The following is a 16,718-nucleotide window of genomic DNA, read 5'->3' on the forward strand; positions in this document are numbered from 1 at the left end:
TGTGCTCCTTTTAGTATGATTTAATTAATAGTATCTTAATGTATTGTTCGCAAAGCCTATCCTGAGCAAGGTTATGCTTCTGCGGAAAGAAATGTGCCTCACCTGTTCTTGAGAAAGATGAGAGGCTCTCTTTATCTTTTGTCATTCTCTTCCTTCTGGTGTGCTCTGTGGCGTTTCTAAGTAGTATTTAGATGGTTTCAAAAGATGATTTTGCTCAAAAGATAAAAAGGCTGTAGTAGTGCTGCTGAAGCTGAACTGGCTAAGAACAAGAAGCGAGTGAGCTCGAGCCACCGAACCCTGACAGCCGCGCTGGGGGTTGAGCTGCCAGCTGTGGGACGGGGCACCCTGCAGTCCCGTGGACCTTCCTTGGTGGGAGGTGAGCGCTGTGCTTATCGTGGGGCTGCTGTGGTGCTGCATCCCCGCCACTCCTGGCGTGCAGCTGCAGGCGCTGTTCCTCGGCTCTTCTGCCTCCTTTCTCAGTGTGGTGCTCGAGGCACTGATGGCGGCAGGGTACAATTTTCCAACACTGGTGTTTTGGCAATTAATGCTATTTAATTAAAGGAGCGAGGAAACAACAGTTGCACAGCACCCAGCCGGTGCGAGGCCCTGGGGTAGGTGTTTGCTGCCAACATTTGTGGGTTTTGTACATGGGCGGGCGGGTGCCTGAAGCGCAAATCTGCGGCCTGCCACCCTCCTGCGGGTTTGGCTGCTGAGGAAACCTTTCCAGTGCCAGCAGCCATCGGCCAGGCCGCTCCTCCCCTGGGCCTGTGCAGGGCTTCACGGCCTTTCCCTGTCTCTGTCCTGAGGGTCAGGCCCAGCGCCCTATCCCAGAGCTGTCCCTTTAAGGGGGCGAGGCGCTCGGCGCTGCGCTCCTCAGGCCTGAGCCATCGCCCCATGGGCGGGAAGGCGGCGCCGGGCGGGAACAGCCAATGGGCGCGAACAGCCAATGGGCGCGCTCCGCCCCGCCCCCCCCGTCCCTTGAGGCTAAGGGAGCGGGCGGCGCGCGCCGCGGCCGTCCGTGAGCGAGAGCCGTCAGTGGGGAGCAGTGCGCGCCGCAGCCATGGCCGAGTGAGTGCGGGCATCGGGCTGCTCCGCTTCCCTCGGGCGGGGGCGGGACGGGACTCTGCTCAGCTGCCTCCGGGCTCGGGGATAGCCGTAAAGCCGGGATGCGCTGCGCGCCTCGGGGAGCGGCCTCACCGAGCGGCGCTGGGGCGGCGTTCCGCCGTGCGTTTGAGGCGGCTCCGGCAGCGCTCCCGGCCTTCCCCCGCCGCCAGGCCGCTCCGTGCAGCGATGAGCGGGAAGGGCACGGCCGGAACCGGGCGCCGGGCGCTGGGTCAGAGCGCGCTGACGGCCCGCGGCCTCTGCCGGGGTTCGCGCCCCGAGTCGAGCCGGGTCCCGGAGCGGAGCTGGAATCAGGCCTGGTGGGAGGGGGGGCTGCCGGTTCCCGCGGGCGGAACGGCCGAGCAGGCGTGATGTGCCCCGCCGGTCGCTGCTGGAGCCTGACGCGTGTGGTTCTCCCCTTCCCAGAGCTGATATTGCGTTGATCGGACTGGCCGTGATGGGTCAGAACCTGATTCTGAACATGAATGATCACGGCTTCGTGGTAAGTGAAAGAAAATGTCGTGCAGAAAGGCTGAGTCAGGAGCTCCCGGGGCTGGAGCTTAGCGTTTTGTTTTTCTTCTTGTGATGCCCTAATGGGTGGCGTTTCCTCCTTTAAACGTAACCCCGGCTGCCCTTTGTCCTGTTCCCAGAGCAAAGCAGCCTGGCATGCTTGTACTTGGTCAGCTACCTGGTACATCAGCTGTCTGTAAGCATGCTTTTTCTCTTAAGTTTGCTTTGGGTTTGGCCGTTAACAAAAGGCTCCCAGGGTGCTTGCAGTGACATGCTATAAGGCGCATCCCTACTCAGCATCTTTGGGTAGAAGCAGGAGAATGTGTAATGTTGAACCTTGTTTACGTAACCTGTAGCCTGAGCTCAGGTAACCTTTCAGCTGTCAGGCTTATTAACTTGTTTTGTTGCTCCTCCAGGTCTGTGCTTTTAACAGGACAGTTTCCAAAGTGGATGACTTTCTGGCCAATGAGGCCAAAGGAACCAAAGTGATTGGTGCTCACAGCCTGGAGGAGATGGTCTCGAAGCTAAAGAAGCCTCGACGCATCATCTTGCTGGTGAAGGCTGGAAGTGCGGTGGATGACTTCATCAATAAATTAGTGAGGCAGACGTTCTTTCTAACTGCGATTTCTCTGACTCTTGGAGACATTTTCTCTGGAAGATGTCAATTGTTTGTCATTACTAAATCTTTGAGTCCAGTGAAGAAGACAAAACGCTCATTTATTTTTGCCAGGTGCCGTTGTTGGAGACTGGGGACATCATAATTGACGGTGGGAATTCTGAGTATAGAGATACCACGGTAAGCCTGTTTTCTGCCCAAAATGGATGAATAAAATACGCTTCCCATGATTCTTTCTCCTCTGATCATGAGAACGGTTAGCCAATAAGATGTCATCTCCCTGGGGGGGGCAAACTGAGTGCTCATTGCAGAACTAGATTATACGGTCTATTAAAAAGCAGTTTTTGCAATAGTTAAGGACTGTTCTGTAAGTATATTTTATAGAAGTTTCCTAAATCATCGAAGGCTGTATTTATTGACGTATTTTAAGGTGTTGAAAGCTCTTAGAAAATATCTCGTTACAGACTTAAGGAGTTTTCAGGGAGATTAGAACATCCGAGGGTATTTATTGAACTGGGTAGGAACTGCCAAGGTCCTGGAATACAGATTCTGAAGTGATGGACAGTATTGCATTAGTTATTATGTCTCTGTCCTACACAACTGCTGGAAAATCCAAGAAGACAGAATTGCTGCTTTGGCTGTCTCGGTAATAAAAACAGGCCAGCAGTGATCTTGTTCTTCAGTCTTTTTTTTTTTTTTTTTGCTTTTCTTAAGGCCTGTGTACGAGCAGACTGTTCCTTAGTGTGTTTGGGATGACTACGTTAAAACCGTTGCACGCAAATTAGTATTTCTGAGCATTAGAGGGGGTATTGCTATCAGCCTTTCTGCTTTTGCATTCTTATCTTGGGTAAGCGACTTGGGCAATCAGAGTGAAAAACAGGTCTTAAATGACATTTAATACTTGGAGAACTTGCAGCTCTGCTTACGAATCTCAGGCTGTGTTTCTCTCCCACTCAAAGGGAGTTAATTTCCCATACAGTTATCCATGATTGCACCTTTGCTCCACAATGCAATCAGCAACTTGGGCCTATTCTGCTTCCCTCATATCTCAGCACACAGCGTGTGTCACTGGCACTTAATCCTGAGGCTTTTCCAGCCTCAGTACTGCACTTTTCTACCCGGTGGTTACAAGGAATTTGTTCTCTCGGCATGACTCTCTTGGAAGGATCTGTGTCAAAGCAACACTGAGTTTCCTCGTGTTCGCTTCTGTGTACATACAAGCTTTCTCTGAAGCTGTTTGGTAGCATGTCCAAAGCAGTGTTGAAAACCTGATTTTAGGTGTGATTTACTAACCTTTGTTTGTGAGGCAGTGGTATGAAAAGAAATTTAAATGACTTGTTGTTGTTGTTGTTGTTCCAGAGACGCTGTAAGGAGCTGCAGAAAAAAGGCCTCTTGTTTGTTGGAAGTGGTGTTAGTGGTGGAGAGGAAGGTGCCAGGTATGGTCCTTCACTCATGCCGGGAGGATCCAAAGAAGCCTGGTAAGCATGAGCTGGTGGATTCTTCAGACTGGTCTGCAACAATCATTCTGTTCATGTTGAGAGCTGAGGGAAGGAAGGAGGAGGGGTGTGGGTGTGGAGAGAACAAGATATGTTGCCGTCTTACTTCCTCAAGGTTCAGGATTTCTCAACATAGCTGGAGTCACCCGCCAGTGCCAAATTTTTTATAGCAAGAAAAACTAAGTTTCTTCTTTCAAGATTTCACAGGCAAAAGTAATACCTACGGAAATCTAGAGGAAAAATGTGTGGGACGGAGAAAGGATTTCTTTTTGAATTTAAGCAAAATTCCTATATCTTGATTATGAGCCTCTGGATCTCCCTGGATTTTTCTTGTAACTATCGAACAGAATATGACTTTGCTTCAGCTCTGCCACTGATGTCCTCCAAGTATGAGCTTAAATCATATCCTGCCTTAGTTTTCCCATCTGTAAAATGGAGAAAGTAATATTTGAACTCCTTCAGGTCCATTAAGTATGACTGCACAGTACCTTTAAGTGTATGACATGGTCTGTCTCCTTTTCTTGCAAGCAGTGTCTAGTTCCGGGAAAAACACTCTTTTTTTATGACATTACTGTGTGATGTGTTGTCAGCCTGCCAGCATGCCCTCATCCCATTCCTGCAGAAGGATGCATCGTACAGATGGATTTTTCTCTGGTGGTGGTGATGTCCTCTTCTTACCTGCTGAGCCATGTTATTTCTATCCGCAGGCCACATATCAAGACCATATTTCAAAGCATTGCTGCTAAAGTGGGATCTGGGGAGCCTTGTTGTGACTGGGTAAATATTAATTTGATACTGACCTCAGCCTGTGTAGGTAGCTCATGCATAAAATGCTATTAAAGTTAGCCACGTTGCTACGTGGGTTTTCTGGCTGCCTGCCTTCAATTCAGATTGACCAACTCTGGTATGTGTTATCCAGTGCAATGGGAGAAAAGCATTTTATGGCTGGGTTGTGTGGTGGGGAAGCAAAGTGGTTCTGTGGTTACACTACAGCATTTTCTGTTAGCGCTGGGCTTGTGAGGCTTTATTGGACAGAAGGAATCCATGGGGTAGGTATTAAATACTGAAAATGGTGACAGCAGTGTTACTGATGGCATTTTTTAGTCTTTTTTGTGTGTCTTGACAGGTGGGAGAGGAGGGTGCCGGACACTTTGTGAAGATGGTGCATAATGGGATTGAATATGGAGACATGCAGTTGATTTGTGAGGCCTACCACCTGATGAAAGATGTCGTGGGCATGGATCACGATGAGATGTCACGGGTGATTTGTAGTTTTTTAGTGTCTTCCCTTCCTGATCCATGCTGGCTGTCTGCACTTGATAGGGGCAGCTGGGCTTGGTTCAAGCTGCTGTATGCATGTAAAGTTAATTTATCTGACTTGTGCTCCTTTGGTCAGGGCCAGATGCACAATGTGCCTGAACTTCAAATAGCAGGGAGGTAGGGAGCAGCAAGCACTTACACCTGAACGTTTACAGATGTTGTCTAAATTCTCCCATTCTACAGCTACTTTCTCCTTGGGGAGCAACATCTTGCCTGGCAAAAGCTGGTAAAACCAGTAACTGAGATAATGTGAACCCCTTCTGCAAGCATACATATGCATCTACATTTATACATACATCAGTAAATCAGTAGATATGTGTTAGCTAATTGGTAAATTGGTGTGTATGTATGTATCTGTCTATGTGTACTTTCTCTCCTCTTCCAGGTATTTGATGAATGGAATAAGACTGAACTGGACTCTTTCCTTATTGAAATCACAGCCAATATTCTCAAATTCAAAGACAATGATGGCAAATACCTCCTCCCAAAGATCAGGGACAGTGCAGGACAAAAAGGCACAGGGAAGTGGACGGCAATTTCTGCCCTGGAATATGGAGTCCCTGTCACTCTCATAGGTAATTGGCTCTTTGATCCAGCTTTGTCTTTCCTACCTGCACATGGCCTATCACACCAAGGAGCATTGCGATTGGAAAAAAAGAAAAAAAAAAAAGCAGTGGGGAAATCCAAAACTTTGTTGCTTGACCACTGCTTGGTAAGTTCTTGTTTTTCAGATGTCTCCTTAAACATTTCCTTCTCCTATTTCTGTGATTCACTGCAAGTAGACAAGAACACAAAGGCTGGACTGTGCTGGTTTTGTGGCTAATAAGGCTGCTCATCAAAGCCCAAACAAAGATGATGGGAATGTAATTTATAATTCTTTTAGATTATATCCCTGAAGGATATGAGAACGTACCTGCTCACATACAGCCCTAACACTATGGCATCTACACTTCTATCTAGCCTGGCTCGGAATTGTGACACAGGAGTTGTAACACGTTTGCGACACTATAGAATGCTCCCTTAACCACAGGGCCAATGTAGGCTTTCCCTTTGAGTAAATAAGATGACTCAGTAGTTTCTTTGCTCTCAGGTTGGCTTTATTTTTCGTGCTTTCTCACCTCTTTTTCTGTTGCCTGAAGTTCAAGTCCTGTTTTATTAGAAGATAAACTGTATTCAGGATGCTGAAAAGAGTAACTGGAGTGATAGCTCTGAGAGAAATGTGGCTGTGTTGCAACAATGTATTTTTACAAAGCATGCTTTGTAAATGGTTTTTGTGTTCTGCCACAGTTACAGTCTGTCAGTTGTAGGCTTGGAAAAATGAGTTTCTCACTTGCACTGCTGATATTCCTTAGTTCAGTGTTGGTGCAAAGATTGAGGGTGGAGAAGACACTCCCTTATGAGTCCTGCCTGGTGGCTGTTAGGTAATGATCCGTGGATAAGGAAGTACATGCAGCAGTCCTTATGCAAACACGGCCATTCTTAGGGCAGTTTCTGTGTGTGACTTTATTGCATAAGCATGACTTGCAGCCTTCTTGTGAAGGCAGAGTCATGCTACCTCTGCTTTTTCCCAGTCCCTTCCCCTTCCTCCCTCCTTTTCCTCCTGAGCTGTAGAAGGAAGTTTTTGCAGAAATGGAGAGGAGTGTGTTCTGATTTTGATACAGTCTGTTAATCCTACAGCAGGGAGGATCCAGAGTCCTGTACAGATGTGACTCATTCTTCTCTTTTTTTCTTTTTTTTTTTTCTGTAATTCACAACGGCTTTTAAGGAGGAAGAAGAGTTCAATATGAAAGCTTTTGTTTTCTTTTTAATTGCTTTTTAATTTCCTTCTTAATTGCTTTCCTCCTCTCAGGATCTGGAAAGGAAACTATTTTTATTTTTATATTTTATTCTCACTTAACAACAGTATTTTCAATTGCAAATAAGTACAACTTAAACAGCATGATTAGAGATAGCCTGAATGCCAGCCTCTTGATCTGACTCAGTCATACTTCTTAGGAGCTGAAGACACGACCTGGCTGTCTCCTTAGCCCCGGAGAATGATGTTCACTAATCTGCTTAGTGGCGTTATAAAACTGTCTAGTGGGCTTCTGAAAGCTAATGTTGTGAGCCTACAAGATTTGTTGAGTTTATTTCCTCGTATAAGTTAACTTCTATGTCCAAAACTGCTGATCTGATTTTAGATGCGCTTTCTTTGCTGTTTTTTTTTTTTTATCATTTCAAAGCTGTGTCAGCCAGTATTTACCCAGTGGTCGTGCTGGCTGGCAGACTGGTCCCTCAGTAACACAACTGAGATAATGAATTTGTACACTTCTTTCCATGTGGCTCTGTTTCACTCTGAGCAGTGGCTCATCATTCAGTGGCAGTCGTTATGTGACAGAACAAGTGTCTCAGACCTTAATGGTGATACTGATCTTGCTAATTCTCTGTTCTTTCCTACCATACCTAAGGTGAAGCTGTGTTTGCACGGTGCCTGTCGTCCCTCAAGGATGAGAGAGTCCAGGCCAGTAAGGTGCTGAATGGGCCTAAATTGACTCAGTTTAGTGGGAACAAGAAGGCATTTCTGGAGGACATACGCAAGGTGAGACATTGTGTTTGCCAGAGTATTCCATTAAAGCTGCTGGTCAAAACAAGTTTTGAATGCTGTAAACTGTGGTGAGGACCTCTTGTGTCTATTTCTCATTCAACTTGGCGGGACTTCACTTCATTGTTTTGCTTGTTTTAGGCCCTGTATGCTTCCAAGATTATCTCGTATGCTCAAGGCTTCATGCTGCTGAGACAAGCAGCCAAAGAATTTGGCTGGACACTGAATTATGGTGGCATTGCCCTGATGTGGAGGGGAGGCTGCATCATCAGAAGGTAATTGAGATGAAGAGGTAATTTAGTTGCTGAGGGGTGAAGAGGAGGCAGTTTACTTCATGCAGTGCTAGACTGAGAAGCCTGGAGATTTTAAGAAAATCCATTGAGTTAATGTGTTGGTAAGGTTCTGGGAGTCTGTTTCTCTAGTCAGCATTAGAGATTACAGATGATGCCAATTTTCTGGTGGCTCAGCTGAGTCAAATCTTGGCACTGTAGTTTTTTGATTCTAGGCCATTGTAGAAAGGTACACCATTTGATTTCTGGCTTGTATGTGTTCTGCCTAGCGTGTTCCTGGGAAAAATCAAAGATGCTTTTGATCGAAACCCTGAACTTCAGAATTTGCTGTTGGATGATTTCTTTAAGACAGCTGTTGAAAAATGCCAGGTGAGTTTCTAAGGAAGGAAAAACATAAAAACAACAGTGTGCAGTCTGAACTTTTTGTTTCCTTCACAATTTTATTTAAGTAGAAAAATGAGAAGGTGGGAAGAACATCTTTGAATCCTATTTATGCAGCATCCTTAATCCCAAAGATCTCTAAAAAATCTTCAAGCTATTTGTATATTTTACATACACTCATTTGTGAGCAGGATTTAGTCATTTACGGCTTTGAGGCGTCCTTTAAAAGAACATACCAGTCTTAGAAGCTTAGGATGCAAAATAAGCCATATAGTTGGTGGTAGAAATCACACAAGATTGCTGAGATTCAAATTAGAATTTTTCAAGACACCAAGGATGGTGACCTGTCCTTCTAAATACCTACAAATACCACTTGCCTCTTTTTCATCAAAAAGCTGAAAAATGCTAGCGCCAAATGAAGAAAAAGGGTTTTGCACCACTTTATAAATGATCATCCAGATATATCAAGCAGCAAATCAAGATCTTGCCTAATGTTGTAAGATATATTGTCAATGTCAAGATAATACAGGAGCAAACAAACATATCATCATGGTTGTACCATGGTTCTACTCTTCAATTCTGGTGAAGCTGTCGTTAAAAACTAAAGATTTCTGTTGTACTATTACAGAAGAGCCCTAAGCAGGAATAGAGCAGTTCAATAGAACTGCAGTGTCAGGAAAAAATGTCTAGCCCGTGTGGACATTCTCATCACTGCCAGGTGTCTTGTGCCTACTGTGTGCTTGGATTTCAGTGGTACAAAGTATCAGGCTTTGTTCCAGTTGTTTGCAGTAGCACCAAAATAACAGCATGTCAGACCCGCCATTCATTAGACTGTCCAAACAGTGCCCTCATTTGGGCAGGAGATGACAGGCAGAACTAAAAACAGATTATCTGGCCAACAAAGAAGTCTTATATTATCATTAATAGCTCTTTTTATTGAAGCTGATTATTGCATGCAGGTTACTAACATCAGGTGTACAGCTGAAATAGTGATTATCCACGTGTCTGTCTGAAGCTAACGTGCTGATTTCTTATGTTTGGGCGGGTGGTGGTTGTGTGCTTGATTAGATGTCCTGAAAATACCTCACTGTGTTCGTGTTCTTGGGATGTGTTGATGATCTGTGAAAGAACAGCATTCTTGTCTCAGTTGTATTTGATTGCATGTGAAATATATGCCTGCACTTGTATTTGCTCGATCGCAAACTCTGGCTCATTATTGCTGTTATTTTGGATCAACCTTTTTGTGTTAAATCAGGAATATACCACTGCGTTTGCTCAGACTTAGATTTTATATAATGTGAAATTGCACACACTATTACACTGGAATGATTGTGCTCACACATAAGTTTCTCTCTTTTTCTTTTTTTCTTTTTTCTCCCCTTCTGCCTCAGGACTCCTGGAGACATGTAATCAGTACTGGAGTCCAGCATGGTATTCCTATGCCCTGCTTCACTACAGCACTTTCTTTTTATGATGGATACAGACATGAAGTGCTGCCAGCTAACCTGATTCAGGTAGGTGGCTGAAATAGTGTGGTAGATCTGCAATCTACTGAAATATCATCATGTTCGTATTTAATTACTGATCTAAGAATCGTGATGGTAGTATCTCCTGGTCACTCTGCCACTGAAAAAATTGCAGGCATTGATTTCCTAATACACTTCAAAACCTGAAATGCAAGCCAGTAAGACACTATGATATATCAGGTCATAGAACACAAGAGGCAGTGGTATGACATTGCCCAGCGTGTGTTGGTATTCAATCTCTAAAGTAGGGGGTCATGGTACTTCTGAATCAAAATGCTTTGTTAAGAAAACAGGTACATATATTTGGAGTTCTGGATGTATGTAAGTGCTTGTCTTTATGTTTGTACACATCAGAAAGAATACAGTTGTCTTTCTATGAAACTGCTGATTACTGGGTTTTAATAAATGTTTTATTGGTAGTCTTTTATAATAATGATGTAATAGTTTTGAATGTTATATCAGAGTCAGATTTCATTTCTTGAATTCATATGCTTGTGTCTCAGTGTGTGCCATTTCCAGTACTTGTATGACTGTCATATTCATGTGTCTTTTTATTTTGTGTGTGTGTGTGTTCTTATTCTAGGCTCAGCGTGATTACTTTGGTGCACATACGTATGAGTTATTATCGAAGCCAGGTGTATTTATCCATACTAACTGGACAGGCCATGGGGGAAATGTGTCCTCTTCTGCCTACAATGTCTAATGGAAATATTCTTTCTTGAAGCTGAGATACTGTAGATCTCAGATATTGCTCCGTGAACACCCCTTTATACTGTACTGTGTTAGAACTTGCATTTGCACACTTTTGTAATAACTTGTGGGTATATTTCACATACTATATAAGAAAGCTAAATAAACCTGCTTGTAAGTATGTTGAGATGTTTCCTTTCCTTTGCCGCTGGCCAAAACTGGCTAAAATGTCTTTGAGCAGTATTTTAACGTGCTAATATTTAATGCATTTTAATGTGCTAATATTTTTATTGTATTGTAGTGCATAAACGCATAGGAATCAAGATAGAGAAGCCTGCATTTCAATAATTGCTAAAGTGGAGAGTGGCAGACAGTCAGCACTGTAACTCTGCATGAGATTCCAGGGAGGTAACGGGCTTTTCTTGTTGGTTCATAGCAGGCAGCAGCTGGGTTCTTGAAGACTGATTTCTGCGCCTTCACCTGCATGTGGTCCTGTGCACTGCAAGCTGCTTCCTGTGAAAGGGTGGAGGGTCGGATGGGGCACGGGGAAGCTTTGATACAGATTAAAGGTGTCAAGGCAGGTCTGGCTGTCAGTGGCTGTTCTCTGTGCAGCTGCAGTTCTGCATTGATGCTTCCAGCCGCTGGCTTGGCTGCGTGTTGCGCCTCCTCCTGCCCCAGGCCAATTAAAATAACGAGCAGTAGCTTGCAAGATTGGCTCTGGTTTTCCTCTAATCCCATCATTTTAAGGACTGTTGAAAATTCATCTGGGTGCTTGCACCTTTATTTTGCAGAACCTGTCACGCAATATATTTTACGCTCTGGACTGATGCCTGGATTAATTTTGTGCTCCCTTTAGCAGGAGAGCTGCTTCGCAGCTGAGTATCGGTGTGATTAACAAGAGATTGCTTATGATTTAAAACAACTTTTTGTAGATTGTACTGTAAGATCTAGGGGTTCTCTAAAACACCAGTGTGCCATTGCAGGCAGTGGCACCTGAAGTGCCGTGGAAGCTTAAGCAGTCCCAGCATTTGCGGTTCAGGTGCTTTGTGTTATAATTCTCTGTGGTGGGCAGCAGGAACGGCTCTGCCCGGCGTTACAGCGGACCTTTGTGTGCATAGAGGTGCTTTGGGGCGGAACGGGATGCTTCCACCTGTGTGTTCTAGTACGCATTATAAACCCACCCGGCTCCAGGCGTGCTCGCGGAGCCGCTCGGGGCTGAGGGAGCGGGCGGCGGGCGGGGCCCAACATGGCGGCGGCGCGGCCCCGCCTCAGCGCTGGGCGGGAAACCGCGGCCGGGCGGGCGATGGAGGCGGCGGGCAGCGAACAGCGGGAGCTGCTCATTCAGGTGCGGCGGGGCCGCCCCTCGTTCTTCTGGTGCCCCTGCTCCTCCGCTCCTGCCCGGGGGGGCCCGGCTGGGACAAGATGGAGCCGGAGCGGGTGGCGGTGTGGGGGTAAGGCGCGGTGTGCGCGGGGCTGAGCTGTGCGGGGCCGTCTTGCAGAGGCTGCGGGCCGCGGTGCACTACACGGCGGGCTGCCTGTGCCAGGGCGTCGCTGAGGACAAGGGCGTGCTGTTCAGCAAGCAAACGGTCGCCGCCATATCCGAGATCACCTTCAGGCAGTGCGGTATGTCCGCGTGTTACCCCGGGGCCCGAGGGCAGCTGCTGGGGATGGGGTGCGCTAAGAGAAAGAGCCACGGGTTGTCGCTGTCAGCGATGCATAGCTTCTTGCATCACGACTTTACAGCTCCAAGAAATAGTCGTTCTGCTTTTCTTACCTCGAAAAAGCGCTTAAATGTATGCGAAGTACTTATTGTGGCCCATATGTCTGCGCAGCAGTGACGTGGGAGAACAAGCCGTGCTTGCTTCCTGTAAATTTGACAATTTGCCATTGCACCTTTTATTACTGCATTATGTATCTCTTTCAAATCAGGGGCAGCATTCTAAAATACATGTCTCTCTTTTTTCCTCCAGAAAACTTTGCAAGAGACCTCGAAATGTTTGCCAGGTATGTCACAGGGCGCGTGATCGCTGCCGAGGCGTTCTTGCATTTAGCTCGAATCGCTGAATGTCCCACAGTGGAAGGGACCTATAAGGATCATCAGGTCTAGCTCCTGTCACCATCAGACCACCCAAACATCAAGCAATACATCTGATTTTAACCGCGTAATCTTTAAAATGCATCTTGCAATTCCCTTTTTTAAGGTTTTGAAGAGTTCTCTTGGCTGATTAAATAGTTACTGTGTAATTAAGAAATAGATATGCTACTGTAGGTTCATCCTCATATTGGAAGTCCACGTGTGCAGAAAAAATTATGGTTTAGATTAATGACTGCATATAATTGTCGGTTGTGTTGATGTGTAGCGGTGCTGGATGGTTTGGGAGTGACAGATGCTTGCTAGCATACCTGTGGTTTGTCTGGTTGCTCCGAGGAGGTAAGGGAATGTTTTAAGGAGTCGGTGTCTGAGTCAAAACCAACTCAGTAACCCACTGGGAAGTGAGAGTGAGCGGCAGTGCCTGATGCTCTGGTTACTGAATGCTACTGTTTCTACATACATGTATTTAGATGTACACATACGTGAATACAACACACATAAAATCCTTTTTACAAAAGGTGGGCATCACTGGTTTACTGGGTCCCTATTAAACCCCATTAGTTAAATGTTCTTCATGACCTTTTAAAACTGGAGCTGGTAAACACAGCAAGAAGTGTTTTTAAATTATATGCAGGCATGCAAAGCGAAGCACAATCACTTCAGAAGATGTGAAACTTTTGGCTAGAAGGAGCAATTCTTTGGTGAGATTCACTGTATTTTCTGTCTTACAACTTTCTTCTTACACCTGTTGGTTAATTCCTAAGAGCATGAGTGAAGGCTATAGATGTTGAAGCAGCTGTTGTTTAAGCAATTTAACTGGTTTATAGATGATAGATGTTCATGATCCTGTGATTTGTTATAATTTTCATCACATTTTTCTTCATGATACTATGCCTCACTGTGGGCATCTGATTGCAATTTAAGCAACAATGCTCAAGTTGCAGCAGGTCATTTGAGGTTCCAAATACAAGAATACAATAAACAAGCACTGTTTTTTCCTGACATTGTATTCCTTGATTATAGCCTCAGGTCAGGAATGGTTTGCAAGGTGCTAGGTCTGCTAGCATCATTAATATAGGGATGATTCACTTCATTATATTCTCTTATGTACTGGCCTATAGAAGGAGGCTTATCTTTGCTTTTCAAGGACTTTACAGTATAAATAGATGCTGCTTTTAAAAATAAAATGTCTGTACAAACGAGTACACCTCTTTTGAAGGCTACTTTGAGTGCTAATTTTCATTGTATGTGTTTTTTCCCCTTCCATCTGTGTGATTTGAACTATGCAATAAGAACTCAAGTGTGAGAGGGCATAGTAAAGTCTGGAGCTGAATTTTTTGTTTTTAATTATTGTGCACAGTATATGACAAGGAGATACAGAGGAATCTTACAGTGTTTCAATACTCTGTATTTCAGCAAACTACAATTCTTGAGTAATTTCTAATGCCTTTGTTATAGTGGTGGATGTGAGATAGATCTATAATTCCTAGTTTTGCTAAGCATTTCAGTATCTGAGGATATCCAGCTTAGGCTGAGGAGTTTGTGCAAGAATTAAAACTGGTTGTCAGCTTTTTTTTTGGAGTAACTTAATTCATTTTTGTAAGAAGAGTTTGTCCAATGAATTTCTCTTAAGATATGTGAACAAATGAAACCACTGATTAGTTTCTTTTTGTCAGCTAAGGTATATCACAGAGAAGAGTGAAGAGCTTGCATCAAGTAACATGGAACAAAAGGAGAAGAAGAAGAAGTCCAGTGCAGCTAAGGGAAGGAGAACTGAGGAAAACGAAGCACCTGTGACTGAAAGTGAAGATTCCAACATGGCATGACTTACCTTTCAAGTAACTTCTCTGGTCATTTTCTCTTACTATCGTAGAAGACCAAAGTTAGCCTGTCAGCAATTGCTCTTGCAGGTTAGCGAGCATAATGAATGTCTATATTTTTTTTAGGTAAATGTGATTAGTTACATTTTCTTGTTCCAAAAATGAAAGGACTGTCAGAATTCAACAAAGCTTACAGCCAAAATGCCTTAATTGTTCACTAAACAATATCTTACTGTTCTTAAGAAGAAAATCCTTTATTGATAGAGTTTAAAGCAAAGCATATCCACTGGGCATATTCACACCTCAGTATGTGCAACTCCCTGCAAAGGACAATTTAATTTCTCCAGTAATTATTTAACATCTTCCTGACTTCCATTTCTGATATATTTGTTTGGATATTATAAACACTTTAATAGCCATATCTCTTGTTGTCTTGGCAATTAAAGCATATTCTGTGTCATTTTTCTCCTGTGATTTTGTTGATGTGCAGGAATCACTTTCAAGAAGTTGTGTGACACTTCTAAATTTTGTGGCATTAAGGCCCCCTGAGTGGTGGTTGGGAATCACTATTGCCCTCTGCTGGTCTGATACGGGCTTACCAAATGCTGACTAAGCATGAATTCCTACCCCTAGATCTACATGGGAAATTTTTCACAATGGCACTTCTAAGTACCTTCCTGTTTCCCTATCCTGAACTTCTCTACTTCCAGGGATAAAATAATATTTTAAATAAATTATTCTACTGATTAATGCAGGGTAAGCTAGGTAGATAATAAGCTGTAGAGATTCTGTATTCACCAGGAAATCTCTCCTCTTGAAATGCCAGTCTTTACTTAGTTCTCATATTCCATTTTTTTTTTAATAATGCCACTATACATTATTTGCTTTCTTGAATTTTATGAGGCTTTGCGTATCTTCATACATGCTGGCCATCAGCCCATTGCATATAGGAGATGCAGGAGGTTGTTCCTGGTGTTTAAGGAAGAAATCATTAATGCAGTGTTGAAGACCATTAATTGAGGCTACTCATTCATGGCTAATGTATTTCTGAGAAAGGAATCTGTTACAAGGTAGGTTTGTCTACCTGGATGTGGAAATAATGAGGACTATGTCGGGGCTTTGATATTCTACATGTTTTGCCATTAACAGAGCGAAGCGGCAGCCACTGTAGCTTTTGTCTTGTGGTGATGTTCTAGACCTGTGCTGCATCCCTCCCTCCTGAGCACCTATAAAATGTTCATTCTTATGAATCATGTGCACCACAGTTCCTTTGTTCAAATGGTAAAACGTCTAAATATTAAAGGAAGATGATCAAGGAAATGCTAATTTTTGCATAGTTATGGAATTTGCAGCTTAAAGGAGCTCAAGTGAACCAAACGCTTTTCATCTACAAAACATAGGTCTAAATTAGTATTAAATTACAGAGCATGGTTTGTTTCTCCTCATTTGCATATGTCAGATAAACCAAGAATGACCAAATACCATTTTTTGCTCTGATCTACAGTTGTGTCTCTAAATGAGACAGATCTTCAGTTGGCTGTTGTCCTTGGCTAAAATCTGTCACTTCTGACCAAACCCACATGCATGTAACACTACAGGTATGCAGCAGGTGCTGGCTGAAAGCTGGAGGCTGTGTACTGAAAAGTTTTGTGATTGTTTGATGTAGAAACATTAGATCTGGCAGCAGCTCTTTGTTTTCACTGACAGGAAATTGTAGCTGTGAACTGACATTCAGAATATAATGATCAAAAGATCTGTAATAAAGCCTACCCTAAAAAAGCCCACCAATTTATAAGGATAATTGAACTGTTACATTTAAAAATGCCATTGAGATATTTTAGGAGTATTCAGCTTGCTTTGATGGATTGCTCTGTTGAAATAGATCCAAGAAGCAGTACATAAACTTGACCATTAAAAAATGATTTTTCATAGAAATTAGGGGATGAGATACAGCACTGCAGTCCGTTAGCCTGTTAGCTAATTGCTTCTCGTTTTTCACTGAGACGTTTGAAGGATGTTGACTATAAGAGAGCTTTAAAGAGAGTTAAGTACTACGTATGTGCTCTTTGCAGATAACTCCAATTACTCCTGAAAGCTCAGCTTTCAGCTTAACTGCAGCTCCCATCAGCTTATGAAAGTCTGATTGTTAGTGTAACAGAAAAGAAAGAAACAGTTGATAATTTAATTCTGAAGTTTAAGAACTGCAGTATTTAATAATTTGCAGGCATCTAAGCTCTAACCTTGGTAGCAGAAAAGAGGAAAGAGCAGCAGTGAGAGCTCTCTGTTTGTTTTCTT

General features: G+C 43.8%; 2 protein-coding genes across 2 annotated transcripts; both read left to right on the forward strand.

The window, feature by feature from the left end:
* On the forward strand, nucleotides 920–10,692 carry PGD (phosphogluconate dehydrogenase). Its single transcript, XM_021374639.1, has 13 exons — nucleotides 920–1,068; nucleotides 1,528–1,603; nucleotides 2,028–2,207; nucleotides 2,342–2,407; nucleotides 3,587–3,705; nucleotides 4,431–4,500; nucleotides 4,850–4,984; nucleotides 5,429–5,618; nucleotides 7,491–7,621; nucleotides 7,766–7,899; nucleotides 8,184–8,283; nucleotides 9,687–9,809; nucleotides 10,405–10,692. Exons 1-13 carry the CDS (start codon nucleotides 1,061–1,063, stop codon nucleotides 10,522–10,524), a joined length of 1,452 nt encoding a protein of 483 aa, XP_021230314.1. The 5' UTR covers nucleotides 920–1,060; the 3' UTR covers nucleotides 10,525–10,692.
* On the forward strand, nucleotides 11,650–14,885 carry LOC110386972 (centromere protein S). The gene is made up of 5 exons (XM_021374642.1): nucleotides 11,650–11,856; nucleotides 12,011–12,134; nucleotides 12,482–12,515; nucleotides 13,238–13,304; nucleotides 14,280–14,885. Exons 1-5 carry the CDS (start codon nucleotides 11,758–11,760, stop codon nucleotides 14,427–14,429), a joined length of 474 nt encoding a protein of 157 aa, XP_021230317.1. The 5' UTR covers nucleotides 11,650–11,757; the 3' UTR covers nucleotides 14,430–14,885.

The sequence above is a fragment of the Numida meleagris genome, chromosome 20 (assembly GCF_002078875.1).
Source record: "Numida meleagris isolate 19003 breed g44 Domestic line chromosome 20, NumMel1.0, whole genome shotgun sequence".
NCBI lineage: Eukaryota > Metazoa > Chordata > Aves > Galliformes > Numididae > Numida > Numida meleagris.

Bases quoted from the DNA above. Each gene is read 5' to 3' on its own strand.
- PGD (XM_021374639.1), top strand. The intron at 4,985-5,428 runs GTGATTTGTAGT...CTCCTCTTCCAG, and splicing joins ATCACGATGAGATGTCACGG to GTATTTGATGAATGGAATAA. The intron at 9,810-10,404 runs GTAGGTGGCTGA...TTCTTATTCTAG, and splicing joins TGCCAGCTAACCTGATTCAG to GCTCAGCGTGATTACTTTGG.
- LOC110386972 (XM_021374642.1), top strand. From the start codon at position 11,758: ATGGCGGCGGCGCGGCCCCGCCTCAGCGCTGGGCGGGAAACCGCGGCC. The intron at 11,857-12,010 runs GTGCGGCGGGGC...GCCGTCTTGCAG, and splicing joins AGCGGGAGCTGCTCATTCAG to AGGCTGCGGGCCGCGGTGCA. The intron at 12,135-12,481 runs GTATGTCCGCGT...TTTTTCCTCCAG, and splicing joins GATCACCTTCAGGCAGTGCG to AAAACTTTGCAAGAGACCTC.